Source organism: Ochotona princeps, chromosome 27 (assembly GCF_030435755.1).
Source record: "Ochotona princeps isolate mOchPri1 chromosome 27, mOchPri1.hap1, whole genome shotgun sequence".
NCBI classification, from domain to species: Eukaryota; Metazoa; Chordata; class Mammalia; order Lagomorpha; family Ochotonidae; genus Ochotona; species Ochotona princeps.
This window is the reverse complement of record NC_080858.1, coordinates 20835899-20861288: the sequence shown is the minus strand read 5'-3', so window position 1 is coordinate 20861288 and position 25390 is coordinate 20835899. Positions and strand designations below refer to the sequence as shown.

General features: G+C 48.8%; 1 protein-coding gene across 1 annotated transcript; it reads right to left on the bottom strand.

The window, feature by feature from the left end:
- Positions 1-13970: 13970 nt before the first annotated feature.
- KCNA5 (potassium voltage-gated channel subfamily A member 5) lies at positions 13971-16892 on the bottom strand. Its single transcript, XM_004596357.3, has one exon. The coding sequence runs from the start codon at positions 16556-16558 to the stop codon at positions 14750-14752; it is 1809 nt and encodes a 602-aa protein (XP_004596414.2). The 5' UTR covers positions 16559-16892; the 3' UTR covers positions 13971-14749.
- Between the last annotated feature and the right edge of the window lie 8498 nt (positions 16893-25390).

Here is a 25390-nt window from a genome sequence, read left to right as displayed (position 1 = left end):
CGCTTGAAATATTTGTAATGAGAGGGTTTTTTGTTGTTGTTGTTTTTGTTTGTTCGTTTTAAGATTTAGTTTTATTTACTAATTTGAAAGAGATACAGAGAGTGAGGGCGAGAGAGAAAAAGGGAGATCTTCTATCTACTGATTCATTCCCCAAGTGGCTGGAGCCTTACTCTCCAAAGCCAGGAACCTGGAATCCCACCCAGGTCTCGCACACAGGTGGCAAGGGCCCGGATACTTGGGCCGCTTTCCACTGCCATCCAGGTGCACTGACAAAGAGCAAATTGACACTCATATGGGATGCTGACACCTTGGGTGACAGCTTAACACACTGCACCGCAACACTGGCCCTTGATGGTTTTTGCAGTGTATTTTGGACTCTCGCCAATGTGAATGCATTAGATTTACACAGACCTCCAGATTTAAGCCACACAGCGACCCCTCCAGTAGCTTAGAGCTTAGTCCCCACTCGAGGCTGACAAACACCATGGGATTTCCTCCATGCCTGCATCGTCCTCACATGTGCTAGATCGTATACCAACACTAACTGCAACAAGCACAGGGTCCTGATACACATCTCTCTCCGGCTTGTAGAACAGCCTTTGCAATGATCACGCCAGAGTGTGAGGCAGAGGGCCCATCTGAGAGAAGATGCCTCCAAGCTTCAAGAAACAATACCACATTTATCTGCATTGTCACAAATAGCATCCCACAGCTATACAGGAAAAATGTGATCAGAGCAATCCAACTATGCTTGGACAGAGAGCAGAGCCAGGGAGCATTAACATGAAAAAATCTCTCAATTATCTCATTGTTTGCAATGCCCTGGGCTACCATAGCACTGGAGGTTGACCTGAATTTAAACCAGGTCTCACCCTTCCTTCTTTATCTTTAGACTTCTCTGCCTGCCATGCACTCTGATGGTTCTTTGTCCCAACTATTGATGTTGGCCAAAGTCTTAGGAAGCCTTATGGGCCTCAATGAAATATGCACTTTCCAAGGTGTGTGTGTATGTTGGCATTTATGACTCAATTAAGTCTTTTGTTTGGATGTATCTGCTGCTGTCTTGAAATGTTTCCTCTAAATGGGAAAATAACTTCATTTGTGAGCTTCCGGTTGCCACCTTCTGGACTTTGGGAAATGGTGGTCCTTGTGGGCCTGAGGATCACTTTGAGGTTGCGAAAGTGGCCCCAGAGACCCCTACTACTTGAAGATGCTGGAAGGAAAACATTAAAGGAATGCCCAAGTGGCCTTGTTTCCTGCTTCTCCCATCTTATCCTGTTCCTTGCTCTAGGCTGTTGCGCCACAAGCAGCTAAGAAAGCTCCTTTTCCTTGGCTCCACCTGTCACACTCCCACCCACATGCCCAGCCATCCATCTCCAAGGAATCCCATGCAGGAGCTCTCAGGAGGCAAACTGAGAGGGTAGACTCTGGGTGCTCACTTGCTCATTGCAAAATCCCGTAAGTAAAGGCAAAGCTGGACTCCGTGGAAAAGATGGACTCTGCTCTCCAGGTGGCTGTGGGCAAGGTGCTGGCATCTCTCAGGATTGAGAGAGAGAGGTGGAGGGAGCAGAGCAGCAGACAGCATCCCTAGGCATGAAGTAAAGAGAGCTCCTCTGACAGTCTCCCTTCCGCCCCAAACCTACATTCTCCTGTTCTGCTGGCAGATGCGCTCTAGGGCTCCCCTTTAGAGCTGTCACCAGGAAATGCTGCCACCTGGTGGAAAGGTGACACCCCCGTCATTTCCATGGGAGGGACTGGGAAGAGTGTTTAAAGTGCTGAAGATCCAGCCCTGGAGGCCCCAGCATCTGTCCAGACTGCTGAGGCTTGCTCTCATCTTTAGGGTAGGGAAACCCAAGGCTATTGTGTCAGGTTCTGCGTTTTGAGATCTGAACAGTCACATCCTTGTCTCTCTTTTGCCAGCCTTGGCCTTGGACCACAACAGTTCCTGCATTGAAGCCATTTCCCATTCCCCATTCCCAAGGCCATGCCCTGTGCCTGGGACACTCCGCTCCTCTGGACACCTAAATAGGCACTTCTTACCCAACCTCAGTTACGTAGGAAGATGGAAGGAAGATAAGCCAGCCTCCGCGTTGCTATGGAGAGGTGAACACAACCACAGGAGAGTAGTGTGTAAATTGCCAAAGGCCACAGAGCCTCTGCTGAAAAGTGTCTGGAGCAGAGGTTGTGATGGGAATGGTGGGGGGCTGTTAGCATCTTCTGCACACCCCCTTTTTTAACCAGAGTCTTCTTGGTTGTCCATTTGAATAATCGCCCATGCTAAGCATAGGTACTTTTGACATTGGAAGCCAAAAGGACCAGCCTTTCTAACAATGAAGTGCAGAATGGCTGCTTGACAAGTCCCCTTTTATAAGTAGGTCACTGCTGCCAGAACCTCTCAAGTCCTGCATCCGATGCTGCCTTGGGCCAACCCTAGCCTGGCCCACTGCAGCCCTTTCTCGCTCTGCTCCAGTGAGCAGCCCAGGGCCACTCGGAGGCAGGAAAGGCTCCAGTTTGGACAAGGTGCTGATGAAAACACAATAAAGACCCTGGGGGCTGCATCCAGAACAGGTGGGGGACTCTGTTCTGTCCCCAGAACTAACCGCCTTGTAACCATCCACAGTTGAAACTTTTTGGCCTTCAACTTTCTTAGCTACAAAAGGCGTGGGGTATAGGATTTCTAAGCCTTTGTTCAGGTCTGTGCCAGGAAAGACCCAGCCAGCCTCTGCAGGCAGGCTGATGTGCTGTTCCATGATCATCCCTACTTTCTGAGAGGCAAGAGTCTCAATGATTTATACCCCTGACCTGTGATACCTCAGACACTGAAACAAGCACTTCATTTACTTTTAAAACATGTATGCATTTCAGCCAGAGAGAATCAGACATATCTCCCATTTGTGGGTTCGCTCCTCCAGTTGCCCTCAATAGCTGGGGTTGGACCAGGTCAAAGCCAGGAAAAAGAGACCCAATCTAGGTGTCCTCATGGGTATCAGGTACTCTAATATGTCAGTCCTCACCCACTGCCTCTGTGAGTGCACATTTATAGGAACCTGGAATGAGGCCACAGAGCTGGGACCAGAACCCAGGCGCTCCCGGATGGAATGCAAAGGTCTCCACAGGCTTTTCCACCACTCCACCAAACCCTTCCCTCTAGACTTGGAAGTTCACCTTTCTCACATACATGTTAGCCCATAGTCTAAAGCATATTTTTAAAAAAATGATTATTTGTTAAAGGCTCTTGGATTTCTTGTCCTCCTCTCCAAGCCCCCTCCTCCCCCCTCGATTTCCCCTCTAGTATTACAATGGGTGGTCCTTCATGAGCAGTCATAAGTCCACCATTCTGCTACTGAAGCGTTTCTCAACATTGTAGGAGTGGACAATGCCAGAGTCCAGCATCCGACTATTTTCCACTGTTTCATGGGAGTCCATCTTTGGTCGGGATGCACAGAAGCATACTGTACTATGTCTCTACATATGGACATGTCAGTGGGCACAGTCCACAACAGGGAAAAAAACTGGAATCTACAGTCCTCAACACGTGATCTTAAACTGCAAGGTCACAGTTGGAGGAGGGACACAAAGCACCCTGGGTCCTCTGTCTCCAACTTCCCAGTTCCCCGCCAGTCTACATAGTGACTGTTCTAGAATAAAGATGATGGGCCAGCACCAAAAAAGTTAACTCTGTCTGCTTCTGGCCAACAGTTCTTCCTGTTTTCTCCTGCTAAAACTCCTTCCCATGGCTCATGCGGTCCTACCGAGACCATCCCCAACTCCCGTCCCTGGTCTCATCCTGGGACTTGGTGTCCAAGTAGTAGTATCAGAAAGCCTGAAGCCTGGGGCTTTGGTGGGAGTGCGGCCCACCAACCTATGAGCAGGGGTCACTCAGAGCTGCATGAGGAGCTTTGGGGGCAGGGAACCAATGAGACCTGAATGTCTGCAAGTTCCCAACTTGCAGATATGGAGAGGATAACAGAATTCATCCTCTGGGGTTATACCAAGGATTAAATGGATTACATATGTTTATTGTGAGTTTACCCTCTTTGATGGGGGGTGCTTGTAGTTTTGAATGAAATAACCCTCTTTGGACATGGAAAGCATGGCATCTGGTTCAAGAAGTTTCATCAAACGCTCCTTTCCGTCTTGCCCACCACCTGTCTGTGTTGCGCTGAGGAGGTAGAGGTGATGTTGTGCTCTGTTAGCAGCACTGCCAATGCCTGGGGTAGGTAGCAGGAGCTCCATAAATGATGGATGGAAAAAGAAAAGTACAGGAAGGAAAAAAGATATACAGTTTTAACATGTGCTTATGTGCCTACAGATGATGAAGAGGTCAGTTCTTAAACAATAACATGAGCATTGCCGTTGATTAGCAACACCACATAAATGAATATGCAATTTATAAACACATGATGAAAATACAAATTCTCCAGCCCTGATAACTCTAAAGCTCCCCGATTAGGCAAATGAGATCTCTTCTCCCACAGGCTGTATTATCCGGACTTTAACTCATCCATTGGCCTCCAGCCATAAATCCTGCAGAGACCTGTAGGAAGGAGGAGACCTGCTTCCTTTGAGCCCCCTTTGAGTTGAGCAAAATCAGAGAGATGAACACTGCTTCAGGAAGAGACAGAGGCAGGACCTACACCTGCTAAGAAAACACAATGATGGGCCCGGCGCTGAAGCCTAGTGGCTAAAGTCCTCATCTCGCACGCCCCAGGATCCCATGTGGGCACTGGTTCTAATCCCAGCGGCCCCGCTTCCCATCCAGCTCCCTGTTTGTGGCTTGGGAAAGCAGTTGAGGATGACTCAAAGCCTTGGGACCCTGCACCCACGTGGGAGACCTGGAAGAGGCTCCTGGCTTCTGGCTTCAGATTGGCTCAGCTGTGTCCGTTGCAGTCTCTTGGGGCGTGAATCAACAGGCAGAAGATCTTTCCTCTCTGTATATCTGACTTTCAAATAAAAATGAAATAAATCTTTAAAAAAATATGTTGGCAATGAGGACACGTGGATTTCTGTAGTCTGTCTATCAGAAGACCTCAGAGACTTGGGACGTGGAAGTCCTATGATCTATGATTATGGGAGATAGCCATATTTCACTTTTTAGAGACTAAAAAACAATGAAGGCAGGACATGGGATATGACTGCCGCACGCACAGCCAACACAAAAGGTCTTGTGGGTATTCGCTTTGTCGACCCCCAGCCATCAAGGCGTCTCCCTTTGGAGCTTCAGTTGGAGGAGGGGAGTGTAGATTTTAGCACACTGTACACAGATCTTATTTTCTCATTCGCATCCCTTGGGTTCTGAGCAACTGAGTGCAGCTTCCCTGGGTGATTTCCTGCCAGGAAAAATTAGTCAGGAGTTACACATTCTAAAGACTCGATCCTCTGTGGCGCCTCTGACATAAGAACTCACCAAAAAGCAAACAAATACCTACGGCGTGGCTTGAATGCCAGTTGCAAAAATGATTTTTTTAAACAAATCTTGCCTATGAAAAATATTATTCCTCCAAATACAGCTCTCTGCTACAGAGTATCTGAAGCTTTTTGCCCATGTTCTCCCATTATATTATCTCACATCGGCCTCAACAGTTAGGGATTTTTTTAATCATTATTTTTACATGTCAGAAAATGCAGTCCTGCCGAGGGGAAGCAGCCTGCTCAGACTTCACTCGGCTCACCAGTGACTGAGCAGGGGCTCAAATCCAGCCCCATGTGATCCTAGTGACTGAACTCCCAGTTGCTCTCAAAGGAATATCTTCTGCGGCTATTACGTCAATTTGATTATGCCCAAATTTAATAAGTTTTCAGCCAAGATTTATGACCCACTTACAACGTGAAAGCCACTCAGTGGAGATTATAAAGCAAACAAAGATGCCGAAGGCACACAGCGGAGCCTGAGCATTCTCGGGGATGCAGACAAGACAGAGCTCCACACGCAGAGGTTCGTAGTCAAAGTGCCATGCGAGGTCAGGTGGTTCCCTCCTCCCAGCGGGAAAACAGGACTGAGTTCACAACATGCAGGAGAGCAGGGATGGGGAAAAGCCCCCTTGGCTGCAAAGGATTCATTTCATGGCAATAAACACTGAAGAATGTATCCCATCTCTACAGCATCTTATTGCAATCAGCCTTCCACCTGATGCATGTAGATGGTATTAATGACCCCACTGCAAGTAGGGTGTGCACACTGTAGGTAGGGTGTGCACTCTAACCTTGTTCCCAGTAGAACTGTCAGAGAAGCATTGACTCACCTCCATGTTTGCATGTGGCTTCCTCTGGGATGAACAGTATGCTTCCAAGCTCTGGAAGGATGTTCCATTGCCAAGGGTTTTTTTTTTTAACAATTGTTATTGCTAAAAATTATCTGTTCTAGGAGGGGGAATATTCATTTCTTTCAAAGAGTTCATGACCCATCTAAAAAATTCACAGATACATCGATTACATCGGGAATATGGCCAGAAATATGGGGACAGACGGGACATAAATTGTCCCTACTCTCATGGAGCTCACATCTAGTGAAAGCTATTTTCAGCATAGGAACTAAGTAATGAAGCATGGCTGATGAAAACACATAATTAGAAGAAAAAGGACAGCTCTTCTCAAGTATCTAGGAATAGTTGGAATGAACACCTTTCTCAGGTAAGCTCCATGGGTCAACCAGGGTCCTACGAGATGAATCTGGAGACAGACACTCTGTAAGGAGTCAGATGTAAAGCTAGAGCATGTTGATCTTACTCAGTTGACATTCTGTTCCTTGATAACAGAAGTAATGCAGATGAATGCTGTTAGATGAGCCAGCTGTGTCCATAAAAATAGCATCAGAGCTGGTACCACAAACTGGAAACATCTGGTCCTGCAGAAAGAGTTGAAGGCGGTGTGCTATTGAGTCTAGTGGCCTAGCCCAGTGAGCGTCAGATCCTGGTCCTAGGGCCAGCCCCTAAACAGATTTATAAGATTATTTCATATGTGTCTTTGTACCCTCCTCACTTTCTCAACAGGCTAAACTATGCAAAATCAGACCAGAGCATGTGGAAAAGAGCAGGAAGCCCAGAAATATTTGCTGAATGGGTGAATTAATCTCCACCGCTGACTTAGAGAGATGACCATAAGCTGTGGTAGAAAGCATTAGCTCAGTGCCGAGTGTGTGAGCCAGCCTGCTCGGTGTTAAACCCTGACTCTCTGTCATTCACTTCCGATGAGATATGAAGCAAATATGTCATGACTGCCTCTTTTTGGAACTTTAAATGGCCATGAGAGAACTTATTCTATGTGGGTAGTTTCAGGGGTGCATGAAAGAAAACATGTAACACAGCTGTCTGACAAGCATCACCACTCAATCAGTGCTAGCTGACTGTAGTTCAATGGCAAATCATGCATGACTAAGGGAATAGTCTAGATTTTGCTCTTAGCAAATTACAGGAGAAAAGATCCAAAGACATAGTTTGGGGAGCTAAAATATAAAAGATTTTCTGGTTTTGTTTTTTAAAGATTTATTTATTTCTACTTGAAATGCTGGAGAGGAAGTGGGAAGGTGATAGGGAGATCTTCTCTCCTCTAGTTCACTCTCCAAAGGACTACAATGGCCAGAGTAGTGATGCCAGGAGCTTCTCCCAGGTCTCCCACATGGGTGCACAGGTTCTCAGGCTTTAAGCAGCCCATTAGCAGGGAGCTGAGTGGGAAGTGGGACACAAACCAGTACTGAAAGGTGGAGGATTAACCTGTTGAGACACAGCACTGACCCCCAGCTATACTTGTTAAACTGAGAGGCAAGTTTCAGACAGCCCGGAGTCAAATCCAAGTTGCAATCTTGGGATGAAGTCAACACATGCCTCCACGCAAGGAGACCATTGACCTTCTCAGCCTCCATCTGAAAGCTGGAACTTTCTCTGCTGTGCTGCCTGGGAATGTGGGTAGCTTGCCAAGGAAATCACATAGTTTCAAAACACATCCCAGGTCCTCTTGTCAAAAAGTGTCAGAGAAAAGGCAGAGCAAGCTCTTGGGAACTGGGTGCTGACACCTAATTTACAAATGTCATGTAGGCCCAAGGGGAGGATGTCAGTTCAGATGCAAGTGGCCCCTGTTTCAACACAATGAAAATTCGGGTTGCTCCATCTTTCCTTCTTAGGTCAGCTCATGTGCCATATTTTGAAACTTATAAAAATGTCTATAAATCCGCTTGTCCCTCCCACCCAACACATCCTAAAACATACACCAAAAAATCATTCTTCATGTTTTCTTCGCTACAATTCTCAAGAGCCTTTCTCCCCTCACTCCAGACAGGTGCACCTCTTCTCTGTTCCATTGACTCAACCAAACAACTCTCAAGCACCGGTCAGGCTGCATGATGCGTCCAGAACTCTGGGAGTGGCCAAGAAAGAGAAGGATGCCTGGTCCGTGTCCTCCAAGGACAACTAAAATGCTGGTGGATTTTTCAGATCTGCGTCACCCAAACCCAGCTCCTGCTGGTCTCCATTCATGGCTCGGCCAATCTACAAACATTGCCTTAGTCAGGGACAGGCAGTGGGCAAAGCCTTTGCTGCACACTGTTTTGGTTAATTTTCATGATCACACAGTGAGGAAGTAAGCTGTTGTCCCTATGTGACAGAGAGAATAGAAACAGAGGCGTTGGGATTCAGATTTGGGTGCTCTACATGCAAACCCCTCATCTCAACGACCACACTGTAACTTACATATGCATGGACAGCCCTGTCGCCTGATTATAGGACCCTTTGATTTCTAGGAATGAGGTGTAAGTGAATACTGACTGTTTGTTGCAGGCCTGGGATTGTTTGGATCCATACACTAAGCTGCATCTGGTTCATGGCCACATACCGACAGCCTCAGCTCTTTCAATGTCCAAGCAAACAACTGTTTGCCATAGCCAAGAGGCAACCTGCTGAGTGTTTTAGCTTCTGAAGTTGGACAAATCAAACAGTTAAAGAAAAGCATTGTTTTTCCTCCTGGGTAGATCATCTGGAGAGGAAGTAGTGTGACTTGGTAAATTCCTATCATTGTTTCATAATCAAGATAAGCTGGGTATAATATTGACAAGTCTTGCGTGCTTACCACTTCTCAGACCTGTGTGGGGAATGAGGCTCAAGCTGGGATGTGGTGAGCAGCCAGTGTCACGTTCAGGGCTTCACTCAAGCTGTTCCCCACCATTCAGCCCTCCCTGACACCCTCACAGACACAGAAGTTCCCTGTACCTTTGCTCAGATTGGTCCTGCTCCGAGGTCACCCAACAACTCCTCCCTGGATTTGCCAGTCTCCTCTGAGTCACAGTTGAATCACAGATATCCTCAAGGAAAGAGGCTTTTAAAAGAATGCATTTATTGTAAATGAGAGAGAGAGAGAGACATCAGACTCTAACCATACACTCTTTGACACGCTGTCCAAGGGTCCCACTGATGTCCATGTCTCTTAGTGATCACATCACTGTTCCTTGACCTCTATCTGGTCTCTTTCAACTCTAAAATACAGTGTTCACACACATCTCCTTTGCTGACCACATGCAAGGGTGGCCCAGGGCTACTACTAGATACCAGTAATCTCCAACTCACAGGAAAACTTAATCATTGGCTTTGCCTTTTTGGCATTTGTCCAGAAAAGTTCCAGCAAATCAGACCCTCTGTAGGCAGGAGGTGGGCATTGGCATCACAGCATCCCACTTCAGAGCTGCAGAACAAAGACCTTTGGCTGGCTCTAGAAACCTTCATGCCCCCTCAGACTCAAAACTTCCCTGGTGGTTGCCCACTGTCAACATCTGGAACCCATTTCTTTTCTAAAAAGCTACCCAGAGAGAACCGACCGAGCTGTGCTAGGCCCCATGATGTGGTCACAAGCACCCAGGGCTTCGGGAAGTTATGTGGGAGGGATTCCTAGGGACTAACGAGGGACATCTGAATTAACCAATAAGGGTAACCTGAGTTGAGGACACCGGTCAAAGAGGAGATATCCAAAACACTTGGAAATCACTCCAGTTTTGTATTCTAACATCAAGGGCCAAGGGAAATAGCATACCTTTATGAGTTCTTCAGTCTGTGCTTTGATTGGCATTATTTTTGCTTTAAACTCCATCTAGGAAAGACACATACTCTTGTCCAGTCCTTAGAATGCTGAAGGTTTCCTCTAGTCTCAGGTTGAAGACTTGAAGGTCATTCCCTTCCTATTTCCTATTTTAAATCTTTTTTTTTTTTTTTATCGAAGAGATGCTAAGTAAAAAGCAAGAAACCAGCAGTCCGGACTGGTCCATGCTATGAGCACACCAGGAGCCCTCAAAGGCTGCACCAACCCAGGAGCTCTCGGCAGCCGGAAAAGAACCAGATGACATGCACATCCCAAGCTGCCCACGCAATGTCATGTCCCAAAAGAGACTGCAGGTCAGAGGAAGAAGGAAGCCCACCCTCCAGGGCAGCCAGGCCCACTGCCACCAACAAGCAGTGCAGGGGAATCATACACACTGGCATGAATCCCAACAAGCATTTCTAGAAGGTCTTTGTCTTTCTCCCAAAACACTCTGTCCCACATCTACATACATAACCCTAAATTTTACGAGGACATAGAATTCAGCTAAATTGTCCTTCTCAAGCTATCTCTGGGCTAAGAAATTACAGCATGCGATGCCCTCCTCCCAAAGCCAAAGGCTGGCAGTTGCAATAAACACAAGTGGAACTGAGCAAAGTGAAATTGGGAGAGACAGATTAAAGCATCCCCAGGCATGACTGGGTCCCCATGACCTTATGACAGATACATGGATGTGACAGATATGTACAGCACTGAAGCTGTGGCCAATGGCTATGATTTTAACAGATTATATATTAAAGGGTTACATAAAAAATGATGTCACTGGTAGCATCATTGCCTTGGTGTTATCTCTTAACCTACAAAGCTTTACTCTGTGGTCCTTTCAGAGACAGGAACAATCCCTGCCCTAGACAATGGCTGACTTCCCTCTTCCCCAACCCCTTCCTGCTCTTGCTAAATTGTAGCTCCCATTTCTGTCCTGTGCCTTGAACTCCAGGCCCCAACTTGAATGATGGGGAGTGAGGACCGGGCCAGGGTTCTCCTCCAGCCCATCAACCTCACCTGCCTCATCTAGAATGCCTTCTCTTTCCCCAGCTCCCTGCAAGGGGCCTAGATTGCTTTTCTCTCCCCTCCTCCAGTACCCACCTAGTGCTTCAGTGAGGAGCTTAGTTTTGCAACTCTATGCAAGTTGCTTGAGCACATCCACATGTGGCTTTCTCATACCACTCATTTTCCATGAGCTTTCTGAACACTCCTCATGTGCATGGATTTAAAAAAAATTTTACTAACATAATTTTTCTTCACTTGAGAGAAAAAGAAAACACCTTCCATGCTCTGGTTCATTTTTCCAATGCCCATAATGCCCAGGCCTAACCAAGCTGAAGGAGAGAGTGTGTAATTCAACGCACGTTTCCCAGGTGGGTTGCAATTTATTCAATCATCACTATGGCCTCCCAGCGTCCAAGAGGAGCCAGGGACTCTGAGATGCAACAGGAGCATCTTCACTGTCATTTTAACTGCTCGGCTGAACACTCAGCCTTCAATGCAGCGTCTAATTCCATGCTCTGTGAGTGTTCTAAAGCTTGCTTGTAGGATCTTGTGAGATTTGCTTCTGTTCTAGCAGGATCGACTTCCCAGTTCTGTGAAGGCAGGGGTGCACCTCATTTTTGTTTTTGCAGAAGAGAATGCTGGGCACCCAGTAGACATGTACACTTGGCCATCAATCAGAGCCAAACTCCATTGTGCCCAAATCCGTCCTGGCTGGAGGAGGCTTGGACCGAGGGGTCCTGCACCTTTATTAATTCTTGGCTCCATCAACCCCCAAGCCTGGGTGTGCTTCTATCAGTCTTACCAGGATGATGCAAACCCCATCTGCCTGGAAAAATTCCTTAAGAGCCAGTATTCTGTTTAGTTCTCCCCTGTAGGGAGTGTTCCCAGTAGGGTAAAACCAAGCAAGGCACTGAGGCTCTTAAATTCAGTGCATGGATCTGGATTTTCTAGAAGCATGAATGCTTAGGCTTTTGGCAAGCACATGGACAGGAAAAGAAAAAAAAGTAGTGAAATGGAGTCCAAGATGGGGTGGGGGGGTGGGAATTTAGGGCGGGGCTGCTTTGTTGTCCTCACCCCAGAGTAGAACATCCAGGAACAGTTAGATGATAAACCCAGAAACGGTGTCCTGCTGGAGACCTGGGAGGAACCTGTGGGTGAAGAGCTTGGCTGACCTCGCTTGATGTAATCTGTTCAGGAAGGCAAAGGCTGTGGGGGAACCAAGGACGGGTGAGCAGAGCAGGGTGGGAAGAGGACAGGAGGGCGCTTGACCTCAGCTGGCCCTGGAAAGAGGTTTGAACTTCAGATTCCCCTCCTGCTGTTCCTGCAGCAGGGTTGAACATGGAAGCCAGAGAGAAATACTGGGATCTCTTTCTAGCATTGCAGTGACAGGTGCACCGGGAATCGCACCAGCTAGTGGGTGGATCTCACAGGGTTCCAAGACAAATATGGGAGGAGAGTTGCAGCAAGACCCCTGACTCCAGGATTCCTTCTTAAACCACCATGACCTGTTTGCTTGATTTGTATCCCCTCCACATGCAAAGCAGGGAGCCTCAACATCTCATTTTCTTCTCTCTCTCTCTGAGAAGTTGCTTAAGAGGGCACCATATCCTGTGTCTTTTAATGACAAACCACATTCTAATTGGGCCAATCCTGGGCCAACCTGCACATGTCTAAAATCTGGGTGTTGCTTTGCTCTCCCTTTATTGCTCAAATCCACGACAACGGACCTTCAAACCAAAACTGGTGACACTGCTTTGGGTTTTAGGGGTTACTACCCAGTCCCAAAACCCTAGGTGTATGTTGTTACAAATACCATCTTCCTAGGAGTAGAGGATTTGAGGATGGAAGAGATCATATGCAGTCGGGCTTTGGCATGATGCCCTGCTTTTAAGACAGACTGCAAATTATACATAAACAGAGCCTATCTGTTCTTCCTTTGCTTTGGCATGTAATGAAAAACACAGCAGGGGCTCTGCTGTACACGCCACTTCCCCCTCCAATGTGCTGCTCACGGTTCCTGACTGCAAGCAGCTTCAGGCATTCACAGACACTGTCTTGGAGTCCCGTGTCCACGTCTTGCTGACATCCACTGTTTACAGCTGCTTTTTCAGTACTTTCTTACTCCATCCCCTCCACCGCCTCCCTGGTACGAGCCAGCAAGCCCTGTGGGAGAGGGTATGACTGGGAAACATCTGCCTGCCTTAGCAAACACAGAACACAGCCAGTCTTTGGAGTATTTGTTGTACAAAGCAACAACAGAAAGCTCCGAATTGATTGGCTAATTCCCATCTGAGAAAAATCAGTCAGGTTATGCTTACCTGAAATGAGGCTGTGCCACAACCAATCAGGGGAAAGGAAGGCAAAAAGAGCTCTTTCTTGCTGGGGCAGGCATGAGTCAGAACACTGCTGCTGCCTGGATCAAACACCATCTCCTCTGATTTTCTCACTGAACGTGCAATCTGATGAACACAGTTCATGTGTGCAAATCAGGTTTGTCACTCAGAGCTACAGGAAGCAGTGCTAAGTACAGCCAGAAATCTGCAGTCTGTGGGGATCCAGCCTCAGCGGGTCGCAGTGGGGCTGCTCAGGTTCAATCACCCTCCTCATTGCCCTGCACTTCAATGCCCATCCAGAGGACACTGACACCTCTTCAGACCACACGCTGCAGGGAGTGTTCCATCACAAGAGGCCTGAGAGAAGCAGGATGTACCCACCACTGCCCTCAAGACCTACAGACGCCCATGCAGAACAATCATGGCCAAAATTACAGGTTTTGAGGGCATGCAACAAAAAACCCAGTAGGGTGTTTGCTCCGACCCCAGCACCCTCCACTCAGCAAGAAACAGACTGCTACTAAATCCTACTATGAATTTCCAAAATTCGTAGAGGAATGAACACTTTTCCCAACCAAACATCATTTTATTTCCTGGGATTAAAAAATAATGAAGGATCCGAAGTCTTTCTCCAACATCCTTGAAATGCTTTTCAGAAAAGGATTGTTTAAGGCGCACACAAAAGTCAGACTTGCCTTCCCTCCAGAACATTCCCTGCCTGAGACACAGCACCGATCACACAACTTAGAGAAAGAGACAGACTTCAAAAACCCAAGAAATGAGAACACCAATACTGGACTCTCCTACTCTGATGGTGAGTTCACAGAAAACATCCTAACAACTCTTTCCCACAAGTACAACATATATCTTCAAGATTTACCCAAAATATCTCCATCTGAACTACAGTACAAAACTCCACTCCCCAGCCACAAAAATAATGTCTCCCCGCCCCCTTACACAAATACAACTGTATATAAAGCAAATTTGAACCCATGGGTAGAGAGGGTCAAAAAGTCTCCTGGGATCTGAGCTATTTAAAGTCAATTTTTTTTTTTTTTTTTTGGTTTGGGTTATCCCTCTGCTGGGTATAGGAAAGCAGTCACTAAATACATCCTTCTCACAGCGTTCACCATTTCAACAAGTCCTGCGTCATGGAATGTGGTGCTTTTTAAAAATAGGTGACCCTTAATGTCATGGAAAGAAAAGGGGAAAACGGGGAGACTGAGGGAGTGGAGTGACAGAAGAAAGACAGGGGTGACAGGGTGAGCTTGCAATACTCTGTGGTGGGTTGAGGATGCCCAGGTTAGGGGGAAGGGACACTGTTTCCCCTAGCCCACTGCCATCAGTCTCCTTCACAAGTCTGTTTCCCGGCTTGTGTCCAGGCAGAGGGCATACAAGGACCTCCGCAGATCCACATTGCTCTTGGCTTTGAGGTTGTATTTCTCTAGGGGGCAGCTGCCCCTCCGGGAGCCCTCTGCATTCTCTAAAGAAGCCCCTGTCTTGCCAAGGGAAGCCCTGCTCCAGCTGGCCTTGCGCTGGACTCCGGCGTCCAGGGAGGTACCTCGGCTCTGGATGCCCGGCTCCTCCTTCAGCACTACCTGCTCCTCGTGGTCCGTCTCGCGATGGTAGAAGTAGTTGAAGTTGGAGACAATGACCGGCACAGGCAGGGCAATGGTGAGGACCCCGGCGATGGCGCACAGTGAGCCCACGATCTTGCCCCCCACTGTGATGGGTCTCATATCGCCATAGCCCACCGTGGTCATGGTGACCACCGCCCACCAGAAGGCATCCGGGATGCTAGAGAAGTGGGTGCTCTGGTTGTCAGCCTCTGCGAAGTAGACGGCGCTGGAGAAGAGGATGACGCCGATAAAGAGGAAGAAGATGAGCAGCCCCAACTCTCGCATGGAAGCCTGCAGGGTCTTGCCCAGGATCTGCAGCCCCTTGGAGTGGCGGGAGAGCTTGAAGATGCGGAAGACGCGCACGAGGCGGATCACCCGGAGGATGGCCAGGGACATGGCCTGCTGCCCGTTCTGCCCGCCCCCTGGCTGCTGCTCGGCCAACTCGGTGCCCAGGGTGATGAAGTAGGGGAAGATGGCTACAATGTCTATGACGTTCATGACATTGCGCGAGAACTCAGCCTTGCTGGGGCAGGCAAAGAAGCGCACAAGCAGCTCGAATGTGAACCAGATCACACACGTGGTCTCCACGATGAAGAAGGGGTCAGCCATGGACCTGGGCAGCAAAGGCGCCACCGTCGGGCCAGAGGCAGGTGCCATAGCTCCATTGCTGCCATTGGCCCCTGGGGCGGGAGCAGGAGACTGGGGGGGCACCGGCGGGTGGCGGAGCAGCTCACGTTCGTCCTTGAACTCGGGCAGGGTCTCCAAGCAGAAGGTGATGATGGAGATGAGGATGACCAGCACAGAGACGATGGCGATGGCGCGCGCTGACCCGGAGCTCTCTGGGTACTCGAAGATGAGCCACACCTGGCGCTGGAACTCGTTGCGGGGTAGAGGCCTCTCCTCTTCCTTGATGAAGCCCTCGTCCTCCCGGAAGCGCTCCATGGCCTCGTCCCCTAGCTGGTAAAAGCGGATCTCATCGGCAAACACGTCCAGGGAGACGTTGACCGGCCTGCGCAGGCGGCCCCCGGACTGATAGTAGTACAAGATACCGTCGAAACTGGGCCTGTTGCGATCGAAGAAGTACTCGTTCCTCAGGGGGTCGAAGTAGCGCAGGCGCTTGGCGGGGTCGCCGAGCAACGTGTTGGGGAACTGCGACAGGGTGCCCAGCTGTGTCTCAAAGCGCAAACCCGAGATGTTGATAAGGACGCGCTGGTGGTGAAGGGACCCGGCGCCCAGCGTCTGCTCCTCTGCCACGCCCAAGCTGGTCTCATCATCTCCCTCTTCTTCCTCCGGAGGAGGCGATCCTCTGGGCTGCGGCAGCTCCTGGGGCCGGGGCGACAGAGGCAGATACCCTGGCTCTGTGAGCCTCTGCACGTTGCTGCCGGAGCCGCCGCAGCCGCCGCCCCCTCTAGGAGCGAGTTCTTTGCAGTCATCACCAAGCACAGCCGTCGGTGCTGCCTGACTGCAGCCTTCCCGGGCCTCACCTCCTTCTCTGAGAGTCATGGCACCGCCGTTCTCCAGGGGGCCCAGGGCGATCTCCATGTCGTGAGGGCATGGGGCATGTTGCGCCCCAGCCGGCAGGCTCCCACGCCTCACGCGCAGGCTCCCTTTCCCGCCGTCGGCCAGTGGAGCTCTTGGGGGAGCTAGGGTTGCTGGCGTGGACCCTTCTCTTGTTCCTGACGCTAGGGAGCCGCTGCCCTGTTGCCTGTCCGCCTAGCTCTCCGGGTAACCAAGCAGCGGAGAAGCCTCCTCCTGCAGATGCAACCTTCGGCTGCCCCTCTCTGGCTGCGCAGCTCTCGGCCTCCGCCCTCTGCGCCTCCCCATCCCTCCCCCGCCCGCCGGCTCCTCCTGCTTCCCTCCCACCCGCCGGTACCGTAGCAGCGGGAGCCTTCCCGGAGGGCGCACAGCTGGGCCCCAAGCGAGGGAAGGGAGGGGCCCAGAAGGGCGCAGCCTGGTGGAGGGAGGAGTTGGGGAGGAACAGGTTGTACCGAGAGCACGAAGTCTCCCAGGGCAACTAGATGGGTTCAGTTTTGGATTTCAGTTCACCTGGGAATCCGCTGACAGCCAAGGGACCCCCAGGGCACGAAAGGCGAGGCGACAGAAACCGTTCATGTTCTGCCTCCGATAGACGCTCCGTACCACGTCTTTGGGATAAATTACAGACCGGAGATAAGGAAACCATCTCCTTTCCCAGCTTCCTACAAACCAATGGAAAGGTATAGGGCGGCAACCCGGCGGGGTCCCCTGCCCTCTCCCTGGGAAAATCCCTGGTCCAACTGGAGACAGCGGTGTTCAGTCAGCCAGGGCAGCCACAACCAGCCTCAGGCAGACAAACCAGCCTGCCAGGCAGCAGCCCTGGAGATAAGCTTTTGGGTCGCCTAATCCTGTGGACGCACAGCCGCTCCGCTCCACCAAATCCTGTTTGTAAAAACCACAGCAGAGAAGAGCAAAGAAGGACTTTCAAAGCCCCCAGGGTGAGCTGATGCTGCCTGCCAGAGCTTGGCGCTAACAAGCGCCTTGAAAGTTGGGACTAGGGGCTGGAAAGGAAAGGGTGCTCCGGGAGGGAGAGCAAAGAGAGGTTGTGGAGTTCTGGAAGCTGGAGAACTCCCAGGAGTAGAATCCTGATTTTGCTGTCAATATTGGTCAGTGCCAGCTCTTTCCCAGTGATTGATAAACATTGGTTCCTGTATCTACAGCAACCTAGCCTGTAAAGATTATTATTATCCCTCCCCCATAAACACACACACACACACACACACACACACACACACACACACACACTTTGCAAATAAGGAAGCTCTGGGCTACAAAAACAGAGAGTGATGAAACTGGAAGCCAAGCCTAAGTTGTCAGGGCAGGCTGTGACTGCCTGCTGCTCGCTGCTCTGCAGAAATGCTAACCCCACTGCAGAGACCAGAGGGAACCCAGTGACCTGGATGGCTAGCTGAAATTTCTGGTGAGGGAGCCAGGCTAACTCCTCCTACCCTTAAGCCCTTCCCTGCAGGTTTTGGGTGGCATCAGTGGCCCAGGGAAATGCTTTCCCAAGCGTGTCTGGAAATCCCAGACATCGCTTCCAGATGTTTCTCAGTTTTCAATTGCAGTGGTAATATCCCTGTATGTGTGTGTGTGTGTTCGAGAAAGTCTGATTGCATTGTCTGTCTTTGTTCCAGTAGACAATTTGGGGTTTATTTATGTAAATGTGTGCCTGCCCCCTGTTGCTGTATTTTGGAGTGAAGGCTGGAGAAAAATCTATGCATGTGGCTTTTGGAGAGAGTGTGTGCGAGGTGATTTTTTTTTCCTCCTCTGTAAATGGTTCTCATGGCACATGACTTTGAACACAGGGCGAGCTGTCTGTGGATGCAAGGCCGTGCAAGGGGTGAATGTGAGTGTCCATGCGCTTCACAGGCTGTGTCCTCCCCGTCCCCATCCTGGCATCCCTGCTTCTTCTCATTGGGCCTGTGTTCTCTGGCACTGAGGTTACCCTTCAGGACCAGGCCTGCCCCTGTGGAGTGTGTAGAGGGTAAAATCAGGCACCCGCGATGTCTGCCTCTTGTTTCCTGACTTGTGTGAATTCAGAGGCTCCTACTGAATTCCCATAGATGCTCCGTGGCTTCCACAAGAACAAAAGTTCTCCAGAGTTCATCTCCCAGTGACCGCCCCCCAGGGGGACTGCTCCATTGAGAATAAGAACACAACATCCCCAGCCCCAGAAAAGCATGGAGTTGGGCCACTTTTAAAGTGGTGTTTTCTTAAATGTGCTTCCTGAACATTCACCAACCCGCAGAGATTCTCTGTACACCTGCCTGCAGCTGTCACCTGCGGCAACCGTTGAGACAGACTGCCGAGATAGAGCTCCCTTTAGAAAGAACTTGACGTTTAGCTGCAAGAGTGTTGTTCACCAGTGGTTTCCTACTATCGGCGACTTACGGCCTTACCCCAGCTTTAATGCAGAAGCCAGGCTTGTTCTGGGCAGACTTCGGAGCACAGCAGAGATGCCAGACTCAGTCATTTGCTACCCATGGTAGGACTCTGCTAATGAACACTCCTGGCACTAGACTGGGTTAGCTCTGCCTTGCAACCTGCAGATCTCCCTAACTCATTCTTCCCTGTTTTCACAAGTGCCCCATCAGCACCAGTGTCTGAATACTTCCACTTCCGTGTCTTCTTCTCAGAAGATGCATCGTCTAACTGAACGTTGCCTTGGTTTTCAGCCCATTGGGTCCTAGGAGATGAGCTCTTTCACAGCAGTGCTTAAGTGGCACCCAGATCTGAGGTCTTGCTAAACTGCAGAATGCAAGCAGGATGGGATTCAGGAACTCATTTCAAATAAGTGCCCAGATGATGTTGATATACCTGTCCACAGATTACAACTGGACGCTACACCCTTGCCTCAGACAAATGCAAGGAGATGCTGTGTAAAGAATGAGTTGTAACACCTTAAGCACAGCGGCCAGTTCTGTGCTGATCCAAAGCCAGTAACCAGGAACCTCTTCTGGGTCTCCTACGCGGGTGCAGGGTCCCAAGGCTTTGGGCCATCCTTGACTGCTTTCTCAGGCCACAAGCAGGGAGCTGGATGGGAAGTGGAGCTGCCGGGATTAGAACCGGTGTCCATATGGGATCCTGACGCATTCAAGGAGAGGACTTTAGCCACTAGGCCACACCGCCAGGCCCCAAAATGTGCAGTTCTATTGCACATGATCATGAGGAGTTTTCTTGGAAAATGCACATAATAGATACACCATGCATAGACTTCAGATTTCTGCATCCCAATAATTATACCTTTTTGTTTTCCTACACACAGTTGGACATCCTCCCCTCACAAACACTGCATCACAGGAGTACACCATGCAGCAAGTGGTGGTGCAATGTTGCTCAGCGGAAGAGTCTCTCAGGGTCTGTCACCCAATCCTCTGTCTCAAGTGTCTTTGCCTCCTGGATCTGTCCTTAAAGCATTTAATGGATGAGCAGCTGTTGTGCTGCTCCCCTGTCCGGCTTCTCATGGCTCCTCCATCAGCACCTTGGGCAGGAAGCTCCGGAAGTGATCTCCTTTCCTGTTTAGTGGAAGGTAAAGAGCTGGAATAAAACAAAACACATGTGTGTGAGTGTATGTGTGAATGTGCACTGATGTGTAAGTGTGCAAGGGCATGTGTAAGTGTGTGTGAATGCATGACTATATGTGTGAGTGCATATGTGTGGCTATGTGTGTGTGTAAGGACATGTGTGAGTACGTGGCTTTTGTGAGTGTGTGACACGGTTTGAGTACATGTATGGGTGTGTGTATGACTGTGTGTGAGCACATCATAAGTGAGTGTGTGTGTGTGTGTGTGTGTACATGTCGAGCCAGGAGACAGATGATTGCTGTGTGTGGGGAGGAAGAAGAGCTGAAGGGGCTGAAGGGATGGGAGGCTAAGCAGAGGGAGGGCTGATGCTTCATTGACCCAGATCCTGAGAGAAGGCTCAGGCCTGCTGCTAGGATTTTCCATTTCAGCAGGATTAATCAATCGGAGGAGCCATTCACAAATCAAGGCTCACATCTGGTTCCCCTCCCCCTCCCTACATATAATCCAGGAACAAATTCATTAACAGATTCAGTGCATATTCGGAGGCCAGATGTAGAAAATGAAGCGACCTAAATATACAGGGACCAGCAAGTACAAGCATGGTTTGCCCAGGAACTAAAAGTTCCGCTTCCCCCTCCTTTCCCTTCTCTCTGCCAACAAGCAGGTCAACTGTGACAGTGTCATCATGACTTGGTTTAGTCTCTCTTTTATTTATGTTTTTAAAAATATTTTAAACCACCCAGGCTAGTCCAGCCTGAAACAAGGTTTCTGTAACTCCATCCAGATTTCCCATGTGGGTGACAGCGGCCCAAACACATGGGCCGTTCTCCACTTCCATCCCAGGAGCATCATCAGGAATCTGAGTGGGAAGCAGAGCAGTTAGAATTTCAATGTACTCTCTGACATGGGATGCCAGTATTGCAAACAGTAGCTTGATCCACTACACCACATCAGCCTCTTTTTTCTTCTAAACAGATTATTTCTTTACTTGCAAGGCAGTGAGAAGGAGAAAGAGGGAGATAAATTTCACCTCCTAGTTCACTCTCCAAATGGCTACACCAGCTGGGACTGTGACAGGCTGAAGCCAGGGACCATAAGCTCTGTCTTTCACTTGGTTGCAGGATCTTAAGTACTTGAGCTACTGTCTACTGCATCCCAGTGTATTATCAGGAAGCTGAATGGGAAGTGGAGTAGTTGGGACTTGAACCTGCAGTCTGCTATGGGACACAGCACCCCAGCTCAACTTCCTGCATCACATCCTATACCCCTCACTTGATCTTTTCCCAGTGTCCATTTTTTTCTCCCTCAGGCATTTTACAAGGGCAGGTACCAGGACGCAGTAGGTTTATCTGCTGCTTGAAATGCCATAGTCCATATCTGATTGCCAGTTCCCTAATCCTCCACTTCTGAACCAGCTCCGGGATAACGCACCTTGGAGGCCAAGATGATGGCTCAAGAGCTTAAGTTCCTGCCACCCTGTGACAGACCAGGATGGAGTTTCAGCCTGCTGGCTTTGGCCTGGTCAACCTGGTGTTGCAAATATTTGGGGAGTGAAGCAGTAGATGGAAGATTCTGTCTGTCTCTCTCTACTCTCTCTCTTCCTCTGTGTCATTGTACCTTTCAATATATATTAAATATTAACACATATTAAAAATAAATAAAACCAAACCTTTCAATATACATTAAATATTAATATATATAAATAAATAAAACCAAACATTAGAAATAATAAAAGCATGTCACTGTAGTATTCACATATAACATGAAAGCCTTCACTATGAAATTATGAAACAACGGCTTCATTGATTATACAGGGTTAGTGATGTGTGAATTGTTTCCTGCCTTCTCAGTAACGAATGTGACTGTCATTTTCTACTGCTCATTTAGGTGCTCAGATCAAAAAAGACATGTGTTGAGTCTTTTACACTCAATAGCTCTTCTACTTAGATTATCACTCACATTGCATCAAGTAATGCAAACTTGAGCTATGAATCAACATAGGTAAAAAAATTTATTTTAAAGATGTAAGCACATGTTGCAGAGTTATTGTTATTATTATTAATTTATTTATTTAAGCCATCATTCTGATGCATCTACACCTGGAGCCAGGGGTTGAGGTGGGGTGGCTTCCAGAGATGTCACACCAAGTGGGGTTCATGGGCCAGCAGTGTCAAGTTCACCCAGAAGCATGCACAGAATGAAGTTTCCCAATCCACGCACCCCCTCCAGCCCTGCTGAACTCGAACATATGGAGTTGTGGCCAGGAGTCCATTTCAGCAAGTTCTCTTCGTGAATCTGATGCCCATGTCAGCTTGAGAACCCCACCACAGAGGGCCTGTCCCGCTTGAACATCTGCTGCTTCAGGTGTCATGACACATAAGGAGCTCCAGAACCCGCGGGCACATCTTCTGAATGAGAGCTTGAGGGAGGTAGTTCTGGGCAGAGTTCCAACATTCACGGGATTCCTAGGAATCCTCAACCTCTCTACAGGTCTTAGCTTCTTCCTTTGTGAAACAAAGGCATCAAATAATGCCAGCTTCCTGTACTGTTCCAAGCAGCCAGCAAATCATATCTGTTGATTTGTTTAGACTAGTTAGTCTGTGGCATTTCTCTGTGGATAAATGCATGTCCAAGTGACAAATGATCCCTACTGCCTGTGGGGTAATTAATGGCCTGCTCTTTGGTCTAAGGTTGTAGCCATCATCTTGCAATGCAGTGGAAAGCAAAGCCAGCTGCGTTCCTGGGTGCTGGCCTCAGCCTTGTGGACAGCAGGGTAAGAGACCCACCTCATCTGGCCTTGGCCTTCCTAATAGTATTATTTCTAGTCCCTCTATGACAAGTCCTACAACAAGTAGCATGAACATATTCTCTTGCAATTCTGGAAGCTCAAAATCTAAAAACAGTTCTCTCTGGACTAATATTAAGAGGTTGACGGGTCCAGGATGGTGGCCTAGCAGCTAAAGTCCTCACCTAACATGTGCCAGGATCCCATATGGGTGCTGATTCTAATCCCGGCATCCCCGCTTCACATCCAGTTCCCTGCTTGTGGCCTGGGAAAGCAATCAAAGATGGCCCAAAGCCTTGGGACCCTGCACCCGTGTGGGAGAAGCTCTTGGCTCCTGGCTTCGGATTGGGCCATTAAGGTCACTTGGGGAATGAATCATTGGATGGAAGATCTTCTTCTCTGTCTCTCCTCCTCTATATATATATCTGACTTTGCAGTGATGCTAGCTCCTTCAGGAGGCTTTGGGGAGAGCTCATATCACTGCCTTGTCCAGATCCACCTGTGCTTGATTCATGACTGCTGCTTCCATCCTCACAGCCAGGTAGCACTTCACCCTCTGCTTGCTTGGCCACATCTCCTTCTCTGACTTTTCTGTCCCCCTTCTCCATGTCTAAGGATCCTTCTGGTGATTTGGATTACACTCACATAATCCAAAACAATCTTTCCTGCTTTAAGATCTTGAAAATTGAATTAGATCTGCTATGTCTGCATTGTAAGATAACTTGTTCATAATTTTCAGCACTTGGGCAAGAACATCTTGGGAAGTCACAATTTGCTCCATTGTTCTGTGCTTCTCTCAAACACTCAAAGGTGAGACTTGGAGTGCTACGAGAGAGCTGAGAGGTTAGCCAGGCAAATTGCCTCATTTTCCAGGTTGACAAATACCTGGAGGTTTGTTCTAGAGAAGGGGCTGAGGCTGGGCACTCTAAGACCCTGCTTTCAAATGCACATCTGTGGTGTCTTGTTCAGTGTTCTCTCCAGAGGGAATGTCTAGAAAAAAGTCCCCCCAAGTATGGAGTCATCCTTCTGACGCTGACAGCCTACCAGCTGAAAGGTGTCACTAAGAACTAAGTTATCCCAGGAGGACCTCAGGCCCCCGTCTGTGAGACAGAAGTCTGTCAAGTTTCCTTTCTGCCTAAGTGCTCCGACTTACCCTGATGGTGCAAACTGAAAGCCTGTTCTCTCATTAATCACTGCCACGTCTCATGAAATGAGAGGCAGCATGATGTCTCACACACAGCAATCATTTCTTCCTCTGGTAAAGACTGTGATCTGGGGACGGGCTAATTACCTTGGCAGAATTAGCAAGCCTGCAGCGTGACATTATCGACTGGTGGAAATTACACGGTATTCATTCGCTGCTATTTTCATGTCTGTCGTCTTCTCTCTCCCCTCTTCTTCCCCAGCCCACTGCTGAAACCCCCACCCGCCCACCCGCCCTCTCTCTTTTTATTAATCTCGGGAAATAGCATCCTTATTTTTAGTGGGCTGGTGCTGCTGGCGGGAATATGATGTGGAAGATCATAATAAGGACTTGCCCGCTTTCACTGGCAGCTCAGCCGCCACCCATTGGACTTCTCGACTGAGCTTCAATGCTTTTGTCTCTGCCAACAAAGAAATGACTGCCAACGCCCTCTGGTGACGTTGGGGGCTGCCTGGGTACCCGCTGCTCCAGCTTGTTACTCTCTAGACTGAATGACATTGAAAACCAGTTAACTAAGTAGGGCTGGGTTACTATCTTATAGCCCAGGAACAAGGCAAAGCAGCAATGAGGTATGAAGAGAGAAGGAGAAAGTGGATGAGAGAGAAAGAAAGAAGGAAAAGAGAAGGGGAGAGAGCTTGGAGTTTTTGGTAAGTGAAGAGGGTGCAACTGGGAACACTCTGAACGACGTAATGAACATGACAGTGGAAGGCAGAAGACCAAGACTTGAGTCTTACTCTAGACTTCTGTTATTGATGTGGCTTCTGCAGGTGGCTTGCCTGCTTCACTCTGCTCATTTTTCACATCTATTAAACAAAAGCAAAAGGCAAGACCAAATTCACACAGGTTATAATAAGGTTCATGTTCCAGCAAAGTACCTGTCAAAAGTGAAGTCTGCTGTGAGAGCATGGCCGTTTTTATAGGCCTGACCTTGAACTCTGACTCATTCATACTCCAGAATGTTTGATTCCCCAAAGCAACCCTGATGCGTAGGTGCCAATGTTCATCCTAGTTTAGAGACGTGGAAACTGGGTGTTTGTGCAGTTAAGCACACTGAGGAAGGTGCTTGAGGGCAGAGTAACAGTTGGTGACTGTCACACCACATGCTAGGGCATCTCGTGGAAGAACTCTGGAGCTGAGGGAGTTTATCTGCGTAACTTTCCAACCCTTTCCCCCTTCTGGCCTTTGTGACTGCATGTCCCAGTCAGGACTAGCTGTGAAAAGCCAGTAACAGAGAACGAATGTTTGACAGCTCTGAGGCACCCCAGGTCATTGCCTATGAGCACACAATGTGGGACAATGCCCCATGTCCTATCAAAACCAAGCAG

Coding starts and splice junctions, on each gene's coding strand:
- KCNA5 (XM_004596357.3), bottom strand. CDS start 16,558: ATGGAGATCGCCCTGGGCCCCCTGGAGAACGGCGGTGCCATGACTCTC.